This window comes from Panulirus ornatus, chromosome 31 (genome assembly GCF_036320965.1).
Source record: "Panulirus ornatus isolate Po-2019 chromosome 31, ASM3632096v1, whole genome shotgun sequence".
NCBI lineage: Eukaryota > Metazoa > Arthropoda > Malacostraca > Decapoda > Palinuridae > Panulirus > Panulirus ornatus.
The window spans coordinates 6,345,650-6,359,083 of NC_092254.1; the positions used below are offsets into that span (position 1 = coordinate 6,345,650).

The 13,434-nt window shown below is 48.8% G+C and overlaps 1 protein-coding gene across 8 annotated transcripts in view; it reads right to left on the reverse strand.

The window, feature by feature from the left end:
- Nucleotides 1–13,434, reverse strand: part of LOC139758776 (uncharacterized) — a 141,261-nt gene that overhangs the window by 27,821 nt on the left and 100,006 nt on the right. For all 8 annotated transcript variants that reach the window (XR_011714917.1, XR_011714915.1, XR_011714916.1 and 5 more), the window contains one exon: nt 2,013–2,186. Coding sequence is in view for 4 of the 8 variants with exons in the window: in XM_071680563.1 (XP_071536664.1) it covers nt 2,013–2,186 (174 nt within the window). In the remaining 4 variants the exon portion in view is untranslated. The remainder of the gene's footprint in view (nt 1–2,012; nt 2,187–13,434) is intronic.

The following is a 13,434-nucleotide window of genomic DNA, read 5'->3' on the forward strand; positions in this document are numbered from 1 at the left end:
TGTGGATACGTTCCTCCTCCCACCCCCCCAAACACTCTGTGAGCCCTTGGGCCGAGGCTCCTCATGGCGCAGGGAAGGAAGCAAGACACAGGGGAGAGAGAGAGAGAGAGAGAGAGAGAGAGAGAGAGAGAGAGAGAGAGAGAGAGAGAGAGAGAGAGAGAGAGGAGCGGGAGGGGGCACTACCACGAGTGCCACAAGATGGAGAACACTTGTCCAGGTGATGGAGGCCACTTCCCCCGGCTGCCTGACTGACTGGCGGCTCCTGGAGGGTGACGCCTTGCCCACCAGGGAGGAAGGGAGGGAGGGAGGCCAACACCACCAGGGAGGGAGGGAAGCCAACACCACCAGGGAGGGAGGGAGGGAGGCCAACACCACCAGGGAGGGAGGGAGGGAGGCCAACACCACCAGGGAGGGAGGCCAACACCACCAGGGAGGGAGGCCAACACGACCAGGGAGGGAGGGAGGGAGGCCAACAGCACTAGGGATGGAGGGAGGCCAACACCACCAGGGAGGGAGGGAGGGAGGCCAACAGCACTAGGGATGGAGGGAGGCCAACACCACCAGGGAGGGAGGGAGGAAGGCCAACAGCACTAGGGATGGAGGGAGGCCAACACCAGTCAAGGAAAACGAGGGAGACGGAGAGAAAATGTGAAAAAAGGAGAAGGTACCATGAAAGACTGAACACGTTAACTGCAGCCCACTTACAACAACTTAACCGATGGTTATAGAACTACATCTATAACATCTCCAAGAAAGTTAATCGTAACTGTGGTCAGAGAACATTAATCTTATCAGTGGCATGAGTACATTAATCATAAATGGTCTCAAAACATTAATCATAACTGCCTTGGGACCATTAATCATAACAATGGCCTAGAAACAAAAAAATAATAATCGAGAACCACAGCCACCCGCAGCAACTTTCGTTAAAAAAAAGATTCCCCAGAGGTAAAGATCCCCCAGTGGTAAAGATCTCCAGTGGTAAAGATCCCCAGTGGTAAAGATCCCCCAGTGGTAAAGATCTCCAGTGGTAAAGATCCCCCAGTGGTAAAGATCCCCCAGTGGTAAAGATCCCCCAGTGGTAAATGAACAACCAGAACTGTAGTTAAGGAACGAGGCTATCACTGGCTGAACAAACACGTGTGGTTCATCAGTCATCACAGCGCCACTATACCACCACCACAAGAGAACCACCCCATCTACGGCGGCCGGAGAGGTAGCACAACAGCAGGGAGGCAAGAGCTCTATAACCCTGGCCGGGGGACACAACAACAACACGTTGAGGGAAGAGCGGCAGGAGTAGCCTGTTCTCACAACTTGGGACACACACACACACACACACACACACACACACACACGCTATTGCTCCGGGGACTGGCTGGCTGGCTGGCTGGCTCAGGAGGAACCTCCAAGTTGGTCCTAACTCGAAACTTCCACCTCCACGCCAGCAGTAACATCATGGCTTCGCACTAAACCCAACCTTGTTACAAACTCTTCAAACTTCTAACTTAATTAGTAGTAGAACGTGTGTATAGTATTCATTCACCAGGTGAATGATAAAATAATGGGTTCATTTCTCTCTTGAATTCAGGTCTGCGATTGTCTTCCACAAACATGGAAGCTAATATGATGCAGTGCCTTAGACGTGTGAGCATGCATGCATGATAGAGTTATTCGCTATTTCATATTATCTACCTGAAGTTCTGACGACTAAGACCAGGAGAGATGGAGGTGGAGGAGGAGGAAGATGGTAGAGGGCGGGTGTGTGGCTGTGACACAGCCAATATTTCAGTTCCAGGGGATATAATGCGTGATATTATAGTGGCCAAGGCTACCTCACACACACACACACACACACACACACACACACACACACACACACACACACACACACACACACCAACCTTGCTTTCTCCTAACCACGTTACGACCCTTTGGTTTATCATGGCTTGGCCTTCTGCCTGACCTCTTGAGAGTGGGTTAGGTACACTCTGTCAGAACCTGGAGCTCACCTTGTTGCCCAGCTGTATAAGATGTAGCTCCAGGAGCGGCGGGATGACTGGCCGCGACCTGCTGAGCCTGGCGGCGTTGGCCTGCCGCCAGCTGACTTCTCGCGGGTGCGATCGAGCCACATCCTCCCCGCCGCCGGACAGCTTTTTGAAGTACACGTCTATCGCGTCCTCCACCTGAAACACAAGAAGAACGGGAGGGGGTCTTAATGTGACGATATTTCGCTTGCAGCACACAGTAACAGAACCCTACTTAAAACACCTTAAAACACGACAGTACGAGAGGGTATGTGACATTTAAACCACAGCAGGCCGGCACGTAGCCTAGGACCGTGAGTTCGTGGTCCAGACCTGACGTGGCCAGGCTCCGATGCACTGTAAACATGTTTACCTTTTTTTTCGTGAAGGCCGGAGCTTGTGTAAACAAACGGTTTTCGGCGATAACAAACACGGTAGACAAAACTTCAGGGGTGTACTGTTGTGACCAGAATATCAACGGACGGTACAAAGTCTCGTACTGGAACACACACACTTGTACTTGAAATGGAAGTACTTATCCTTTCCCGGATTCAATCGAATATTTACATCAAACCGTAAGTCATGTCAGGTACTCACGTCAAGCCCAATCAGTGATGCAGGGTAGACACAACAAGCCTGAGTGTAATCCACGAAATATAATACGCTGGAAATGGATCTTGTGTACCTATTAAACACAGGGAAGTTAAAGGACGAAGATAAATTATCAGTGTAGAGTGACGGAGGACAGTGCCTTCCCCTATCCACACGGCAGTATCTGCCAACACACACACACACATACTACGTCTACGTAGACACAAGATCTTAACGGAAGTTTGGTACACCAGCTCAGCAGGATCCTCACTGAAGCTGGTGTGCGTCTTCACAAAGTCGGATCTCCTGTGAGACTGCGTAAACACCCTCGCTTCAGAATATGCCATCACCTTTCAGAATCAGTGGCTACTGAAACGTCTCTCCGTCGTTGTCAGTCAAGTCCAAAAAAAGCTAGATACAGTGCGAGGCCAAACTAAGCCGACTTAATGCTGCCAACGAATCAAAGAAATGCCTCTCGATGCTTGTCAACGTCTTCTAGCAACGGAAAAATGATATAGGGGAAAGACTTTCTGTCGTCCACTGTATATCGTTACGTAATATCTATATAATGTTCAAACTGCTGGAGAACCAATAACGCTTTACCTGCCCTTACCATGACAGGACTGATATATCGAACGAAAAATACAAGCAATGGCCGTCCGTCCAAATGGGGAAAAATTTATAAATGTCATTTTTCCCGTGAATGGCCAGGCTATTGCCAGGAGACGCTGCAATAAACATCAGGGGTTGGAGCACAACGGCTTAGGCTGGTGAGGGAATGCTGGCTATAAACTGCGACAGTTTGTGCACCAGGCTCTCATTACAAAACCTGGATGGAATACATCTTAACCCGAGCATATATATATCATGATACGACACCTGTCGCCACACGAGCCACTTTACCCTCACCATCTGCAAACGCTAACTCCCCGGGTCTTATATTCCTTCTCAAGACCATATTTCAGTATAAAGTACAGCTTGAGATGGTTGTAAATGGCTATTACCTCGTAGAGTCTTGAAGTAGGCCATATTTAAGCGCCTTATACTCAGGAGGTGAGGAAGGTGTTATACACGGATCAGTGGCGTCGTCCGGGCGTCACGGAGAGAGGGGGCCACCCCTTGCCGGTGTCTGGGTGAGTCCTGGAGTCTCCAGAATGTCTCGTGTTGCCTAAAGGAAGGAGGAGTTTAAGAGACTCTGGCCCCCTGAACCTTCAACCCTCTACACACTACATAGACACACTCCATTCCCATCTCCCAGGACAATCTCCTACCTCCTCCTCCTCCCCCCCTCCAGTACAGTAGAGCCACACTACCCCTGTATATCCCACTCCTCCACTGCAAAAGAGCCAACCTCCCTCTCGTTCCACTGAACCCCCTCCAGACCTGCCATAGCTCTCTCTCTCTCTCTCTCTCTCTCTCTCTCTCTCTCTCTCTCTCTCTCTCTCTCTCTCTTGCCCAAGGTCCATGAAGGGATTCAACAGCCACGGTGACATCACACATCGCATACCCAACTTCCCCCGGGAGCCACTCACCTTCCTCCCTTCCTGCTCATACTGACGTGTTCTGCTCTCAACAACAACTAATCAATAATAATGATAATAATAATAATAATAATAATAATAATAATAATAATAATAATAATAATGACAATAATAATAATTATAATAATAATAATAATAATAATAATAATAATAATAATAATAATAATAATAATGACAAGGATAATAATAATAATAATAATAATAATAATAATAACAATAACACAGAAAACAGTCTGCAGGAAAGACTAACATGCTTACACACATTTCTGTTATCTCCAGCGGCTCACTGAAGTGTATATATACATATATATATACATACCCCGAGGTTGCACTGTGTTTGCACGCGTAATCTCAACATTAGCCAAACAGCCCAGGAACCACGCGCTCTCCTCCTCTCGCCCACAGCGAGCTACGTTAACATTTAAGAAACCTCACCGGTACCCAGTGAATGCTCCATTCACAAGTGCTTTCACTCCGCTGAGAAAGGAATGGTTATCTTAATATACATATTTACTATTACCCCCCACACACAACCCCCCAACCCAAGGACCCCCCTTTCTCAAAATGGTTCAAAGTGTTTGTGTATCCCACGACACCCCCCCCCCTCACCTTTTTAGAAGCCCCCACAGCTACAAGCCTGCGCTACTTCCAGTAGCAGGGAAATGATGGGACTCATCTGGAGGGAGAAGTTCCTCGACGAGACTGAACTCCCTTTTAGAGTCAACAGGAGACGGTACAGCATCGTCTTGCGTGTGTTTACACCCGAGGAATAACCACAGGAAGGCAGAACTGAAAATGACATTTGACCTGACCTCCAAATTCACCGAAGCTTGGACCAGGTGCCAGATGATTACAGCTACTATTAAGAATAACAATAAATATTCAGATATATATAATATATTCAGTCACAAGTCCAGAGGGTAAATTTCCAACACCACTTCACTCACAAAGACGTCAAATGAATGAGTTTCTCCCAAAGACTGAAAGCTGATCAAAAAAAGAAAAAAAATTCTCTTACGAATGTGATTCGACTACTCAAGTCCGCTGTTGATGGAAGCCATTAACGCTGTGATTAAAAAAAAAAAAAAAAAGGCCAGACACTGAATGCAGAAACCTGGACAGGGGAATCATGATATTCTCATGAAAACCGCTCGGCGTAATGAGTTTTGAGAGGCAGCTACGAGATGTGAAAGGGTTATCGGAAAATGCGGGGGCGGTATTTGATGATAGTGGGAGACCTGAAGGGAAAAGCTTACGTCATGACGCTGAGGGTTCGGGTCAAAAGCTTCGGGCAAGGAGAGTTCAAGGGTTGTAATCCAAGCTTCGGTTAGTGGTTCAGAGGGTTCGAGTCAATGCTTCGAGGATGAGGTCCAAAGCCTAAGTTCCATCTACCAGGTCGCTGGTCTAAGGTGAGATCCGTTCATTACTTACGTATCCCAGGTCTCATATACACAAGTCCGGAGCTTCACATTCCGTCTTTGATCCCCCACCACATCTAAGGTTCACTCTTCGAATCCCAAGTCTCAAAAAAGTGGGTCAGGGATTGCTATATAGACAAAATCTACGAATGCTAACAGCTCATCCATCTAATTTCAGTCCCTAGTTTGGGAGAGACAGACAGACAGACATACGTGGAAAAAAATGAGGGTACGCTGGAGAGGTTGACCCTCGTCCTCGCCAGCATATCTTCTGGTGACAGGCTTGTTTGTTGCCTGGACCATCCGGCCTTCTCCTCACCTAATGAGGAGAGGGGAGTCCCCTCTCCTGTCAGCCCAAGAAGTGAGAAGACCTTTGTGGCCTTATCCAATACGTGAAGGGGTCCTTTGTGGCTTTACTCAGCGGTAAGCAATCCCCTATCTCACGCCTTATGTACCAGGGCGAGGCCCTCATCTCCATCTCTCTCTCTGAAGAGGGAGATCCTCTTCCTGATTGGTAGGGGAAGGTCTTATCATCTCTTGGTGGAGTATGGATGGATTTCTGGCATTTTACTGAACGCTTGAAGGTCGGTCCTTCTTCAGCCTGCCTGGTGGCTGAGGTGCCCTAAACCTCAGCACGCTCTGCCGGAGGTCAAGTCCCTCTCGTAAAACCAATCGACACGAACGATAAACCACGAAATGAGGAGCTGATAAGAGACGGCAGTACCAATGCTGACCTTCCAACATGACTCATAAACCACTGTCACTGTCAGACCTCAATGCAACGTGTAAACCACATCAAAGGACGTATAAACCACAGCGTCAGGAGTGATAAAACATGATCCAGAAATCGCAAAAAAAAAAAAGACGAACCAAGAAAGAGGCGAACGACACCCTCCATATTAGGAGACCACAACTCTAGAACGGACAAACTACATCTTCGAGACAAACCACCAAACCCTGGCTGATGACACCACCGTCGCGCCACACCAACAACAGGGAGCTGCCGGGCTAATGATGCACCAGAACCGAGGGTGACAAATCAAACTGCCAACCACCACAGCTGCAGCACCACAACACACATGATACATCTTTGAGATGGCAAGACATGACATAAAGGCGGAAGGATGATGACGTGGGCGCCCACCGAGCTGGCCAATCAGCGGCCGTCCACTGGAGGCAAAACACACACACACACACACACACACACACACACACACACACACACACACACACACATTCTCCACCTCTGAGATCAAAAGCAAAGGAAGTCTCTCTCTCTGCGCCGTCATACCCTGAGAGCCACCAAACTTCACATCTCGCAGCAGAACGTTGAGGAAGAGGTGGAGGAGGAGGAGGAGGAGGAGGGAGGGGGAGGAGGGAAGAACCTTCTCCATCTGAGAAATTAATTGAAAGAAAAGCCAAATACTTGGACGTGAAACAGAGCAATATTCTTCAGCCGTGTTACGCCCGGCTTCCCCCCACGTCCATCATAAAATATGGACCGTTTCCAAAGCGAGGTAAAGCCACTCGGGGGAAATATTGGGATCCCTCTGATATTGCTGGGATGTGTGGGACATCTGGAAAGGGCCAAGGGGGATTAGGAGCGTGGGAAGAAGGTTAAAGGGAAAGGGGGGCGGCACTGCCAAGGGGGGAGGGAAGAAGGGGAAGATCGGGAGGCCGTAGGGGAACGAGAGGAGACGGGTGAGGAGGAGGACGCTTCATCCCTCCTCTCTCTCTCTCTCTCCAGACGACGGCCGCCTCCCTCAGTCACCTGAGTATCGCTCGTCCAATCATCGTAGGAATGCGTCGGGTCACCAACGAACCTCACCCTCGGGTAGGATGGAAATAAAGGAAGCCTTCTGTGAGGAGGCTTAAATGGTACACGCTTGGCCGGGCTGGGGGACACACACTACAGGTGCCATAGCCTCAGTTACGCCGGGTTGATGCAGGCTTTGATATCTCTCTCTCTGTCTGTCTGTCTCTCTCTCTCTCTCTCTCTCTCTCTCTCTCTCTCTCTCTCTCTCTCTCTCTCTCTCTCTCTGGTGAGACAATCCCTCCTCACACCAGGGATATGCAAAGCCTCAGCCAGTCTGGGACACGACAAGCCCTGATCTAGTTGTGGACGATGCCAGCCCTGGTTAGGCTGCGGGTGCTAGAGGGCTGGATCAAGCCGTGGATGGTACGACCGTGCCAGAGCCAAGACTCGTCTGTGGTTGCCTCCGGGAACAATCTGGATCTGGTTGGAGCGCCCCGACCCACAAGTGCACGGAAGAGCTCCAGAGTTTTGACTACAGTTGACCAGTGTGGTGTATGTATGGCAGGCCTGGGTGTGGTAGGGGAGAGGGGTTCTGAAATCCAGTTTAGGCTGGAAACACGAGCATCCACGGCTTTACTGGAGCTCCACAGTCCTATAAATGGAGAGTAACAGTCACGGGCCAGGATGAGTGTGTCTGTAACTTGGCATAGCGAAGACTACCACCAAGCCTGGGACTACGATTGGGTTCTACACGTCTGGTCTTGCTCGTGGTCTGGCTAGGGGCTAGCATTCTGGCCTTCACTATGGGCCTGGAATATAGTCGTAATATATAGAAAGGAAAAGTGTCAGGCGAGATGAACCAAACCCGTTTTCACTCTGTGTTTGAAAGTGACGTGTGTCTTGCGTCATGTGCCGACATATGGCAATATACTCGGCTCGTCCCTGGTGTTTGCAGTCATCGACATCACGGAGATTAAAGGATGACGCAACAAACTTTCTCTTTCAGTTCTAATATTCTGAAATCTGTCGTTCCGGGGGGCGTTGTACAGTCACAGGATATACATTGAAAAGGCTTCTGGCTTGAGTGATATACCGGGGTCTCTGAGTGCGACAGCATCCGTCCCATTCGTGAGATGCATCACCTCATCCCCCAGCCTTCCCTCTCCCTTTGGTGCAGCTGTCCTCCCACCACAGCTCTCCCCCACACACACATACCGTCCTCCCACCCCCAGCTGCCACACACCACAGCAGACACCTCTGTTCACTGTTCTTCAATTTTCCATCGGGACACAAGACACAAGACAGCGTGTGGTGAGTCCCGAGGGCACGCACACCTTGCTCGCCAGCCGCTGCTGGCTCGAGGGGGAAGAAGATGGGCGAGGCGGCAGAGGAGCTGTCATGTGGGCAGCCGTGAGTGAAGCCCTGTGACGCGACCTTCCTGATGACGGTCGCGTCGCTAGAGGGAAGGAAGGAAGGAAGGATGGAAGGTGAGGGACTGGAAGGGCTTGGGTGATAAAAGACGAGAGAGAGAGAGAGAGAGAGAGAGAGAGAGAGAGAGAGAGAGAGAGAGAGAGAGAGAGAGAGAGAGAGAGAGAGAGAGAGTAATAAAGATGTAATGAGAAGGGACGATGTCGTATAACAGAGGGGAGGACAGTGGTAGTAAGCTGGAGGATGGGTGTACAGGGAGATATATATATATATATATATATATATATATATATATATATATGATAGAGTTGATAGAGATGCTCTGTGGAAGGTATTAAGAATATATGGTGTGGGAGGCAAGTTGTTAGAAGCAGTGAAAAGTTTTTATCGAGGATGTAAGGCATGTGTACGTGTAGGAAGAGAGGAAAGTGATTGGTTCTCAGTGAATGTAGGTTTGCGGCAGGGGTGTGTGATGTCTCCATGGTTGTTTAATTTGTTTATGGATGGGGTTGTAAAGGAGGTAAATGCAAGAGTCCTGGAAAGAGGGGCAAGTATGAAGTCTGTTGGGGATGAGAGAGCTTGGGAAGTGAGTCAATTGTTGTTCGCTGATGATACAGCGCTGGTGGCTGATTCATGTGAGAAACTGCAGAAGCTGGTGACTGAGTTTGGTAAAGTGTGTGGAAGAAGAAAGTTGAGAGTAAATGTGAATAAGAGCAAGGTTATTAGGTACAGTAGGGGTGAGGGTCAAGTCAATTGGGAGGTGAGTTTGAATGGAGAAAAACTGGAGGAAGTGAAGTGTTTTAGATATCTGGGAGTGGATCTGTCAGCGGATGGAACCATGGAAGCGGAAGTGGATCATAGGGTGGGGGAGGGGGCGAAAATTTTGGGAGCCTTGAAAAATGTGTGGAAGTCGAGAACATTATCTCGGAAAGCAAAAATGGGTATGTTTGAGGGAATAGTGGTTCCAACAATGCTGTATGGTTGCGAGGCGTGGGCTATGGATAGAGATGTGCGCAGGAGGATGGATGTGCTGGAAATGAGATGTTTGAGGACAATGTGTGGTGTGAGGTGGTTTGATCGAGTAAGTAACGTAAGGGTAAGAGAGATGTGTGGAAATAAAAAGAGCGTGGTCGAGAGAGCAGAAGAGGGTGTTTTGAAATGGTTTGGGCACATGGAGAGAATGAGTGAGGAGAGATTGACCAAGAGGATATATGTGTCGGAGGTGGAGGGAACGAGGAGAAGAGGGAGACCAAATTGGAGGTGGAAAGATGGAGTGAAAAAGATTTTGTGTGATCGGGGCCTGAACATGCAGGAGGGTGAAAGGAGGGCAAGAAATAGAGTGAATTGGAGTCATGTGGTATACAGGGGTTGACGTGCTGTCAGTGGATTGAATCAAGGCATGTGAAGCGTCTGGGGTAAACCATGGAAAGCTGTGTAGGTATGTATATTTGCGTGTCTGGATGTGTGTATGTGCATGTGTATGGGGGGGGGGGGGGGGGGGTTGGGCCATTTCTTTCGTCTGTTTCCTTGCGCTACCTCGCAAACGCGGGAGACAGCGACAAAGTATAAAAAAAAAAAAAAAAAAAAAAAAAATATATATATATATATATATATATATATATATATATATATATATATATATATATATATATATAAGGGAAGGCGATGAAGGAGCGGAGGAGAGGAATGATAGGAGGAATACACAGACGTCAGCATCAATACATGCTGGACGTATAATAAAACACACGTCTGTCAGGGCAGACTTAAGAGCGTAATAAGACTGCAGACAACTGGTCACCAGCACCATCAAATTTCATCACCACACACACACCCTTCCGCCATCACCACCACCACACACACACAACCTTCCGCCATCACCACCACACACACACAACCTTCCGCCATCACCACCACACACACACCCTTCCGCCATCACAGCCAAACACCCTTACGCTATCACCACCACCACCACCACATGACCACCAACCACCAAACCGTCCCTCGCCCGCCGATGGTGACACCAGTACAGTAGCATCACCCATGATATAATACCACGTGTAAAAAGAAGTACACAAAGTGTGACAAGGACGGTAATAAAAGCGGACAGGTGAAACAATAGCCCGGGCCAGATGATATTGGCGGGCAGTAAAGGAGAGGAGCAACGATCCCTCCCGCCAATAGGAACAAGGCCGCCCTCAATAATAATGTCAACAACACGTCAGAACACCACGGCTGGGGAGACGAAGACGCGCGCGGGAGGAGGAACCTCCACATTCCCACGTTGTTCCAGGATCTCTCTCTCTCTCTCTCTCTCTCTCTCTCTCTCTCTCTCTCTCTCTCTCTCTCTCTCTCTCTCTCTCTCTCTCTCTCTCCACCTGTGCCCATCTTCCTCGTATTATCCCCCCCTTCCCCAAACACTCCCTCCCCGGCTGATGCTTTCCGTATTTTTCCTTATTGTTGGTGTTCCTCTCCTTCCCACACCACCACCACAATGGCAGCGACCGCCACAAAACCTCTTCGAGGAACGGCCTTAATACCGCGGCCAATAAAGTAGTAGTACTGCAAGCCATACTTCCCACCTCCACCACCACCACCACACTCTGGGGACTGACCGAACCCCGGCACTGAGGAGGAGGAGGAGGAGGAGGCTGTCGTCGGGGAGAGCAAATCCTGGACATGGATTACCGGCCAGACCTGTGGCACGGCACCGCCTCCGACGCTGCACCGAGGCCCGCGATACATCAGAGCGTTGCGTTGCGTTGAGAGTTCGCCCGAGCGTTGCGTTGCGTTGCGATGCGAGTTCGCCCGAGCGTTGCGTTGCGTTGCGAGTTCGCCAGCATCCGTTCCGAACCTCGTAAAGATCGTCTTGGCTGATCAAACACACAACCCTTCCTTGTGTTTGTACTGCAACGCTAACAATGGAGAGAAAAGCCCATGAAAATCATTCTACCACACCGCAATGCTTTTCTACGTCAGACACACTGCAAGCAGGAGGAACTAATGATACACTCAACGGTAAGGTGTATCAGACAAGCCTGTGAGGCTGGCTGTGAGCAGGGTGTACGAACCCCTTCAACATAACGGCACGACCTTCATATAAGAGAGCTTGACCTCAAGGGTCTGGTCAAAGGTCACGCCCTCATAACCAAGGGGACGAGAGATGAGGAGGAGTTCTTCATGTGACTGAGGATGATGGCATAATATATGAGACGGAGGTATAGGGTAGGTGGGCAGTATGAGCCGTTGTTGAGAGTAGGCAAGGAGAGCAGGAAGGCACTATAACGAAGGAGGAGGAGGAGGATGAGGAGGTGAGATGAACAGCAATACGCCTATACAACTAAGCAACTTGTAGTGTACACACAGGGTGATGAGCGAGATGTGGGGAGCAGAAGTGAGGCTGGCTGTCTGGCTCATCACTGGATGAAGACAGTGATGACTCCAATGTATAAAGGTGAAAGGGGCGAAATGATTATATAAGGATCCTAGAGGAATAAGCCTTATTTGTACAATCGGTAAGGTGTAATGGCGATGGTGATTAATTGCGTTACAAGGATTAGTGAACCTTCTGCTGGGGAGGAATAAGGTGGGTTTTAGGGAAGAAAATCAAGTGTGTTCACAGAATTCCACACTTAAGCTGGTATCTACCTACCTATCCATCCATGAGTCCCCACGACTGAATCTTGCCGAAGGAAAGTCTAGTGCGTAATGGACAAAGTTATACGAAAAAAAATATACACACAGTATTTAAAACTTCAGAAGTCGTATAACAAAGTTAACTTAAAAGACCTTTGCAAAGTTTTGATTCTCTGTGATCTCCAGGGAATATTTCCGAGTGCTGTCGAGAAGTTACGTAACGGAACAGGCGCTTGTTTGGCGGTAAATGGTGATATGTGTGACGGTCACAAGCAAATACGGGGGAGCGCGAAAGGTCTGTGTAATGTCATCATAGTTTTCTTCTATTCTCTTTTTTTTAAGAGACGGTGCATCACGTTAGATATGAGGGTAGATCATCACAGTTTACAGGTGACGACCTAAAGCGGATCACAGGATTGGAGGCTACGACAAGTCAATATATGCAGATGATGCTCTTATGTGAATGGTTTTACGACGCGTTGTAGCGGGAGGACGTCGAGAGAGAGAGAGAGAGAGAGAGAGAGAGAGAGAGAGAGAGAGAGAGAGAGAGAGAGAGAGAGAGAGAGAGAGAGAGAGAGAATGTAAAGGGAGATCTGGACCGAAGCTCGTAAAGATGAAGTGGCCACATCATGCGAAGTTTGGCAAACGGAAAGGTGTACTGACATTACGGCCGAGTGTCTAAGAATAGGTGCGCTTTAAAGGAAATGGATGAATGCGGAGTGGAGTTATTCCCAGCGAGGGAGGCCAAAGTAAAAGTTCTTTGAGGATATACGAGAGACTGTGTGTCGCGTACGAGGCAGACGTGGGGATAAAGACGTTAATCTTACATGTCTCAAAGTGAAGAAATGATAAGCACTCAAAATGAACGTTTTTCGTTCAACACACTGAACACAGTTTGAAGATGAGTGTGTGTGTGTGTGTGTGTGTGTGTGTGTGTGTGTGTGTGTGTGTGTGTGTGTGTGTGTGTGTGTGTGAAGTGGGATATAGATTATATATCCACTGGAGAGTGCGTGAGTTGGGCCGCTCACTGTGTTCCTGTC